General features: G+C 36.4%; 1 protein-coding gene and 1 pseudogene across 1 annotated transcript; one reads left to right on the top strand and one right to left on the bottom strand.

The window, feature by feature from the left end:
• Positions 1-2,770, top strand: LOC107482992 (uncharacterized; annotated as a pseudogene).
• A 3,453-nt stretch (positions 2,771-6,223) lies between these two features.
• Positions 6,224-7,868, bottom strand: LOC107482993 (autophagy-related protein 8C-like). The gene is made up of 6 exons (XM_016103590.3): positions 7,665-7,868; positions 7,473-7,538; positions 7,277-7,332; positions 7,148-7,200; positions 6,589-6,707; positions 6,224-6,506 (listed from the first exon to the last, which is right to left on the bottom strand). Exons 2-6 carry the CDS (start codon positions 7,507-7,509, stop codon positions 6,412-6,414), a joined length of 360 nt encoding a protein of 119 aa, XP_015959076.1. The 5' UTR covers positions 7,510-7,538; positions 7,665-7,868; the 3' UTR covers positions 6,224-6,411.
• Between the last annotated feature and the right edge of the window lie 1,299 nt (positions 7,869-9,167).

The following is a 9,167-nucleotide window of genomic DNA, read 5'->3' as shown; positions in this document are numbered from 1 at the left end:
AGGGAAGGGTAATAATAGAAGAGAAGTTAGAAGGAAAAAGAAAAGGCACAAGAAAACAGAGGATGGCTTAATCCACGGAGCAAGCTTGTTCCCTTTGCATAGCATAACAGTTATTACGTACTCATTCATCCATCACTGATCACTCCCACCAACTTACGAAACCAACCCACACATATTCCTCTCAGAGAAGCAATTTTTCCAAAGATGGCCAAGCAAGCCGCTCATGAAACTACGTCGTCTCAGGTCATTAAGCCAGAGCAGTATTCTCACAGCCCCGCCCACTACGCCGTCGTTATGGCTGACCACAACGCACTTTCTAGAATCATCTCTGAGCTGCCCCCATTCCCCAACCCGGACCAAATCAAAACCGACTCCGACGCACTCTCTCAAGAACTACTTTTCGAAAAGATTTCCGCCGTCCTCGACCGCCGCGACGTTCCGCTACGAGAAACACCTCTCCACCTTGCCGTCCGCCTCAACGACTACCACGCTGTCCGCGCTTTGGCTCTAGCCGGCGCCGACGCATCCCTCCAGAACGCCGCCGGATGGAACCCGCTCCAGGAGGCGCTCTGCCGGCGCTCCTCTGACATCGCGCAACTCCTCGTTCGCCTCCACCACCGTTCTGCATGGGGGAAGTGGCGCCGCCGCCTTCCGCGTCTTGTCACCGCTCTCCGTCGCATGCGAGACTTCTACATGGAGATCTCGTTTCACTTCGAGAGTTCCGTGATTCCATTTATCGGCAAGATCACTCCGTCGGACACCTACCGAATCTGGAAGCGTGACGGGAACCTCCGAGCTGATACATCTCTCGCCGGATTCGACGGCCTCAAAATCCAACGCGCCGATCAGAGCTTTCTCTTCTTCGGCGACAGCAATTCAGAGCTACCGTCCAGGAATGGACGTGACGAAGGCGGAGTTTGTCGGAAGAACGAACTGGAGGCGGCAGGAGAAAACGGAGACAGTTGGAGAGTGGAAAGCTAGGGTTTACGAAGTGCACAACGTGGTTTTCAGTTTCCGGTCACGAAAGGCCGCTTCCACCAGCGGCACCGTCACTGGAGAAGCCGACGCGACAGCGAGCGAGAAAGTGCTGCCGTTGGAACTGGACGAAGACGACGACGGTTTTCTCGTGGCGGAGTATCCGAGTTTTGGTATGAACAATGACATGAGAAGACACAGCAGTTTCGTGAGGGAAGATAGGGAGTGTGTTCTGATGGCAAGAAAAAGTGTGGACGTAGTGCTTCCTTCGGCAGCCCCTCAGCCTTCAAGGAGGTCATCGGCGAGCGTTAAAGCGGTGCCACCTCAGCCACCAAGGAGATCATCGGCGAACGTTAACATGACAGCACCCCTGCCACCAAGGAGGTCATCGGCGAACATAAACACGGCAGCGCCTTTGCCGGTGCAGACGAAGGAGAAGGAATATGTGAAAAGCTTGCGGCCGTCGGTGTGGCTGACGGAGCAGTTTCCGTTGAAGACAGAGGAGCTGCTGCCGTTACTGGACATTCTGGCGAACAAGGTGAAAGCAGTGAGGAGGCTCAGAGAGCTGCTCACAACAAAGCTCCCGGCGGGGAGTTTCCCGGTGAAGGTAACGTCTCTCGCTCTCCCTTGTGATGGTTAGTTGGTTGACGGTTAGGTTTGTTGGGTCCCACAAACAGAACAGTTAGGCTTGGAATTGGAAAATAATAGACTATGATATGAAAATATTATTAGATGTAACAACTGACTGGATTTGACTTCTTGAGTGTTGGACCTTGTCCGCTCAATGGATTAAACATGTGATTTGACAATACAAATACAACCTGTAATCACATTATTGTTCAATAATTAAATAATTATTTCTAGGGATGAATGATTTGTTTTGGTGTGGGGTCAGGTTGCGATACCGGTGGTCCCTACGGTGAAGGTGGTGATTACTTTCACCAAGTTCATGGAGCTGAAACCTTTCGAGCAATTCTATACTCCATCCTCGAGTCCTTCACATTTGTTCAGTGAAGATGACGATGATGATGCTCAGCGAAAACCAGAAAGAGAGTATTCTTCCTTGTCGTCTTCATTTTCATCCTCCTCATCATCTTCTTCTTCGGTGGCTTTAGATTTGAATTTGGATTCAGACCCTTTTGCTATACCTGATGGGTATAGGTGGATTAGTAACATAGATGATAGATCACGGAAAGGAAAGAAGCCCAAGCCTGTGAGAAAGCCCAAGTAACTGAGAAATTAGAAATATTGACTTGGAGTCTGACTAGGAAGATAATTCATAAGTGACATAATGAATAAGGAATGATTATGTTTTGGTGCTAAAACTTGTATTTGTTATGCAGTTAATATGTCACGGCCGTCAGATTCAATTTCTAATCAATACTGATTGATAAAAGGTGTCATTACTTACAAGTTAGAACTGAATCACTTTGCTTATTTCGTGGTTTCTGTTCATAATACCTTAGTAATAGATAGATTTTTTTTTTCTTTTTTTATCTGTGGTTGACGTTGTATTGCCTTTTTGAGTATGGTGCCAGGAATTGAAAGGGAAAGGGGAATTAAGGTTTCGTGGTAGAACCGATGGCCAAGTTTAACTTTATCGTTTCTAATAGCATTCCCTTCCTATCGTCATGTAGTGGCAAAGTGGTAACTTTCTTTTCTTTTCAATGTCAATATTCCAGAAAACTAAACTCTTGTACCCACCAAAAAATATGGCAATGAGAATCACAAGTGGCTTGTGCTCTCTAAATTTGCTGCTGTACATGCATTTATTTTGTTAGGTAATCGTTCAGTCCCTGCTCTGTACCCAGAATGTCCACTTCAATTTGTTTAGTGCAGTGATTCCAAAATAATAACATGCGTTCTTTTCACAAGTCATTCAACAATTTCTAGTAATAGAAAGAAGTGTTTGATATGGTCTTGGAGAATGATTAAAGATGAGGCAACCCATTGTGCTTTTTGACTGCTTAATATAACGCCCTAAGCTATGATGACACTTACATGTGATACCTGAATTAAAATTCTTATATAGTTCTACCGTACAGTATATATATATAAAATATAAAATATTTTTCACATAAATTGTAATAATATATTAGTATTTTATTAACATTAATGTATAAATTAATTTGTTAATTATTTTTAATATTTTTTAATTATATAAAATATTTAAAATATATTTTATTTTAATAATTAATAATATATACTATTTTTAAACTCATTTTAATAATACATATTAAAAATAAAATTGGATACACTAATACATAATGATACTTACATGTATTTTTTATTAAAAGTTAAGACATAGTTGTTGGACATAGAAAATATGTGTATCCAAAGAATATATATCGACGTGTATCGTATCTGAAATGTATCAGACAATAAAAATAGTGTCCGAGCTTCGTAGGCGTAAGTATTGGGTTGGTTATAACAATTTTCATACAGTATGATTCAACTACATTCACTTGAATTAGGCTCCATTTGCCTTTACAGCTTTATTTTATTTTCATATATACACAACTCAGTCTCCCTTATACGTAAACATTACTTCCTTGTGATCTTTCGTTACGTTCCTTTTCCTCCTCGTTTTGGACGAGGCTTTATTTCCTTTTTCTTTTTTAAAGTCTTGAGTAACCAGATCTTTGACCAAAATTTCCTTCTGACTAGTATGTGTTGAAATAAAGATACAATTTCTAGGTTTTATTTTACTAGATATAGCATCGGAACATAATTTATAAACACTAATAACGGAAATCATATATATGTTACTAGATGACGATATTACAAGGAATAAATGACATTATATTAATTCTTAGCAGATACAACAAGAGCAGGGAGAATCCATGCATTGATACAATCTAAGTGGACGACGACAAATACTTTTGGACTAACTATGCAACTATGACAAGTTTAACAAATGCTGGCCGAAGTATCACGACAATGAGACAAGTTTGAGGATTTTAAAATTCAATTATAAACAAAGTTTTCTTTGGTTAGATGGAAATAATAAAATTGGTGGGTTGGCCACTCAATTGTTACAAGATAAATATAACTTTGAAGAAATAAAAAGCAAATAGCAGGAAAAAATAGGCCATTTCTAACACCGCATCACTTTGTTCGTTTTAACAACTCCTCCTCCTCCCTATAGAGTTTCCCAAATCTAGTGCATCTAACACCGACTCATACAAGGTACTATTCACGTCTCCTCTATGATTATGAGCAACTCTTAAGAGTTAAGACTTTCTAATAATTATGGTAGTAGCGTTGAAAACTTGACATGGTCTTAGAATTTACACATTTGAGTATTATTTATGACATGCAAATATGAAAAGTTGCAAGTTTCAACAAATTTCAAGCTAAGACTAGTAATGTATGTATTTGAGCCTCTATCTCCTCCATCTTGAAAGATGATGTTACATGAAAACTTAGGTGCAGTCGACTTCACGTTAAGTTGATAACTGAGAACTGTTAGATAAAAATTTAGTCATATCAATCAAATCATTTAATGACTCTCAGTTATCAACTTCACGTGAAATCGATTGCACCTGAGTTTCCACCTATTTGAACTTTACAATTCATTTATATAACATCTTCACGATATTTTTAGTGTATCATTTCCAAAATATTTTCCATATACATGAGCACTATTCTTTTTTTCCCCTTTTTTTTTCGGTTAATAATTCCTTCAGGACATCAATTAAAAAAACGGAAGTGTGAAAAAAAAAGTAGTTTTTTTTAATCTATTATTTTTAACCAGTATTTTAAACGTGTACATTAGACAAAAGAAAAAAAAAGATATTCTTTATTATTTTTTATTGTTTAGCTGTAACACTTGTGTAATTAAGGAGAGTGGATTTTGAAACTTTTTAACTTAATAGATACATTTAAAATTTAAAATTTTTCAATTAAAACATTCTGGTTTGAAAACATTAACAAGTATTCTTAAAATATTCGTTAAATAAGCTAAAAAAGAAACATTTTGTTAACGAATTTATTTTTTAATAAATTATTCTGATGGTACTAGGAGACATGGGAAGTGAAAGTTGGGCTGATGTGTGGGGTGCTGGAGGTATTGGTGCTATGGAAAATGATGATGCCATTGGCAGCAGATCCCAAAATGACATGGATACCGCCAACAACACCAAGAAATCTACCAAGGGTGGCGGTGGTTTCACCAAAGTCAAAGCATTTGCAATGATAGGTGTGCTCAAAATCAAAAGTGGCACTTTAATTTGTGTCAATTGGATCAAGATCCAACTCAAGAGAAAGACTACATCCAAATAAATTGGGATGCCCACTCCACTCTTGTTTTTATTATTTGATTATTTCACTGGGTGCCCAACTGCATACACTTCCTAAATCTAGTTATAGTACAGAAAATTTTATATGTTCCGAAAATAAGTGGTTCTCTTTATTCTCATTTTTTATTATTGATCACATTGTATCAGTGATAAAGATAAAAGTTATCTACTAAAAATTAGGAAAATGAAAGTGAGATCAACAAATTAGAGCATGAGACATAGTATACTTTCTAATTTCTGGTAGCAGTTTTGCTTTGCAAATATCAATTTTGTTTTTCCCCCAAACCAAAAATCATATTAATATTGATTGAGGATGTTTGTGCCAATTGACAAATGTTTTGAGTTTTTACTGAAAAAAACCTTACCTTTTACTAAAAAAATATTTCTATAAATTTTATAAACGAATCATAAGTTTTTTAGAATAAAAAATAAATGAATCCTAAATGACATACATTTTAATTTCCGGATCAAGACATTCTTTAGTATTAGTAAGTCACAATACTTTGCCCAACTCAACATGATTGGTGATCAAAAATTCAAAATAAAGAGTTTTTTCTGTATAGTTTGCCACTGTGTATAATAGCTCCTGTTAACAGATACTATTAAATTGTGAAAATACCCAAACCTACAAAGGAGTTCAGATTTAATCAAAAATCATCCTTTTCGTTCTCACATTAGATTGTTCTTTGATAGAGCTAGTAAGCCACGAAAAATTACAATGTCAGACGGGAACACAGCTCCAATGACCTAACAACTCCGGAATTTTGGATGCACACATTCTTAATGGTGTACTTCATTGTTACTCAGGAAAAAAATAACAATAAAAAGATCAATCTTCCTTCAAGATTAATTAACACTAATGGAAATTTGGGAACTCTTAAGAATGTGTTTGTGCAAATTATAGCATCAAGAAGAGGATGATGTTACTCGAACAATGCAACTAAGAATTAAAAAGAAAGTGTAGTAATCAATATTAAATTCATCCATTGAAATTCATAATTTAAAATAAGGTGTAAGATAACATTGCTCAATATACCACCAAAAAGAAATTACTCAAAGGACTTTGTACTGATGATTAGCTGCAAATAATTTACATCTTGCAGAAACTATTTACCGAGGTCATCATAAATTTCGCTTAGCAAGATCCAAAGGTGTTCTCCCCACTATAAGTCATGTAAAGAAATCCATCCTGATCCTTATGTTCCTCATAAATAGCAGACATCAATGAAGCTGCAACAACAGGGGACTCAGTTCAGAAGCGCTTCCACGAAGGGCAAAAACAACATTTGGGTTAATGAGTGATGACACTTACCAGTTGGAGGTAGTGTGTTATTGACAAAAACGAAAATAGCCTTCTCAGCACCGAGCATCATTCTTTTGCGGACAACGTAGACAAACTGACCGACAGTTAAATCAGCTGGGACAAGGTATCTGCAACATCACAAGAGTTGCAACAAAATCAACTGAGAATCCTCTAGTGCACAGACTCTAATCAACGACATACATCCATCAACATAAATAGATATAATCATATTGATCGAATATAAAATATGCAAATTAAAAAAGGTTTGGTCATTGAAATTCAGAGCATGCCTAACTTGTTAATCTCTTACGAATAGTTCAATACAATTTTGCATGATGTTATCAAGTGGCAAACAAAAACTATATCATACTCAAACTTCTTCAACACTCCTATAACATAATAAAACTCATTACCATCATCAGAACATGCAATTTTTTTTATGACATTCCAAATATTTACATAAAACCATCACACATATAATAAATGAACAAAAAAATCAGGTAGCAAACTAATATTCCAAGTCATACAATCAGAAGGGTTAAAAATAGCACATGATAAAAACACTTACTTCTTCTTATCAATCTCCGGAATATCACTTCTGTCAGCTTTCTCCACAATCACCTGCACCCAATTCTCACGTATGAATAAGAGTACTCGAAGATATAAAAAATAACATAAACATGGAATGAATACATACAGGTATTCTATCAGGATACTTCTCTCGAATTCGAGAAGCTTCACCTTGCCTTCTCTCTGAGGTATAAAAAACAGTAAGCTGTGTTTAGCATAGTGGAATTGAACAATAATCATGCCAACATAATCATCATTACAGAAAGCAAACCCCTTCCATATTGGGAAAAGAATAAATTAATTGAAAAAAAGAAAGAGAATACCCAAAGGATGTTGAAGCTTGAAGGAGATTTTGGCCATATTGAAACTGGAAACAGAATTGGCGGTGCCTGCAATTCTCAAACAGTGAAACATCAGAAACCACAGCTTCCACGAACAAATCGAAAAGAAGAAGAAGCAAGAAGAAGAAAAACTGAATGCTTTTTCAGGAAAACCAAGGAATTAGGATTACATACCTAACACGAAAGGATCCTCTGTTTTTGTTGTCTCTATTCTCTCAACGAAACAGAGGCGATGGAGTGGGATGGATAATGAAAGAGGATATATAATTGAAATTAGGGTTTTAGAATTTTTTGTTTTCCCCACAAAAGTCTTAGTTATGGTTTTAGCTGAAGATTTGTTGCTTTTGTTAGTTAGCTTAGATTTGAGTTTAAGTGGAACACGGAACGTTATGTTTGTGGTTCTCTAAACACCTTTTGTATTGCCACTTTCGCAAGTAACCCAACTATGCGCCTCCAAAACGATGACGTTTTATAACTTTAACCTTCTCTTCTACTTTTGGTGCATAAACAGGGTTAAAACTCAAACCAAACCCGTATTCAAAATTTAAAGAAAGATAAGATATGGGCTTGAATTTAAAAATGATAATTTTGTGGTTGTATATTTAAAAAACAAAATTAATTGACAATATCTTTACTAAGTTATTTTTTTTTAAACTAAGATAGGATTATATTTATGGTAAAAATGAGTACAAAAAAGTTTTTACAAGACACACACAAGGAATAGGAAGGGTCATTGTAACACTCTGTTACTCCAAATTTTACTTCTAACAGTAAAGTAAAGAATAACAAAGTGTCACAGTAGTTTTAAAGCTTATAATATATAATATATGTCCAAAAATAGATATAACTAGAAGCCCGATGAACGAATGAAGCTCAAAGTCGCATAAAGTGAAAATACAAAACGCGAATTGTTCACACATGATAACTAAATGCGTAAGCACGAACAGGATAAGACATAATACATATAAACCTTGTAGATAGCTCCAGGATGTACAAGGTAATAATCAAATTGACAAGATATATATATATATATATATAAGTATGAAATACCAAAAGAGAAGTACATACAGCCTGCGGAGTTTAGGCCGGCTAATCAAACTGAACTATAAAGAATTTTTTAAGTTTAAACAACTTATACAACTTATCTCTCAAATCAAGCCTCTAAGGCCATAAAGTCTAAAACAGAAAGGTGAGAGAAAGTACTACAGCAAAATAAAATAGAAATAAACAAGGAAGAAACCATACTCCACTTTGTCACCATGTCCGCAACTCACCGAGGTGGGTTATGACCTGCATCTGAAAAACAACAACAAAGTATGGAATGAGAACCAGATGTTCTCAGTATGGTAACAATGACCAGTAATGTAAAATGTAAGACCCCGGGACGCTAGAGGCAATCCTAGAAATTCACATTAATACAGAATATTTAAGCTTAAAACAAAAGAAATAACTTAAACCATAAACCATAAATATGGTTATCTAAACTTAAGGGATTTCTAACTAAAACTAGTCACCGCTATCCCACAGCCTTCACCAACTTACCCTCCAACCGATCCCATCGCCACCGCCTACCTAACCTCCTCAGCACCAGACAATCACAGATAATGCAAGCAAGTAAAACACAGACAGTAATCATATATAACAAGTAATTCAAGAAGCAAGTAGGCATATTACACA

This window comes from Arachis duranensis, chromosome 4 (genome assembly GCF_000817695.3).
Source record: "Arachis duranensis cultivar V14167 chromosome 4, aradu.V14167.gnm2.J7QH, whole genome shotgun sequence".
In the NCBI taxonomy this organism is placed as follows: domain Eukaryota; kingdom Viridiplantae; phylum Streptophyta; class Magnoliopsida; order Fabales; family Fabaceae; genus Arachis; species Arachis duranensis.
This window is presented reverse-complemented; position numbering and strand designations above follow the sequence as displayed.

Excerpts from the sequence above, each read along its gene's own strand:
- LOC107482993 (XM_016103590.3), bottom strand. The coding sequence starts at position 7,509 with ATGGCCAAAATCTCCTTCAAGCTTCAACATCCTTTGG. Across the intron at positions 7,333-7,472 it reads CAAGCTTCAACATCCTTTGG|AGAGAAGGCAAGGTGAAGCT; the intron begins GTATTCTCTTTC and ends TTTATACCTCAG. Across the intron at positions 6,708-7,147 it reads CCGGAGATTGATAAGAAGAA|ATACCTTGTCCCAGCTGATT; the intron begins GTAAGTGTTTTT and ends GTGATGTTGCAG.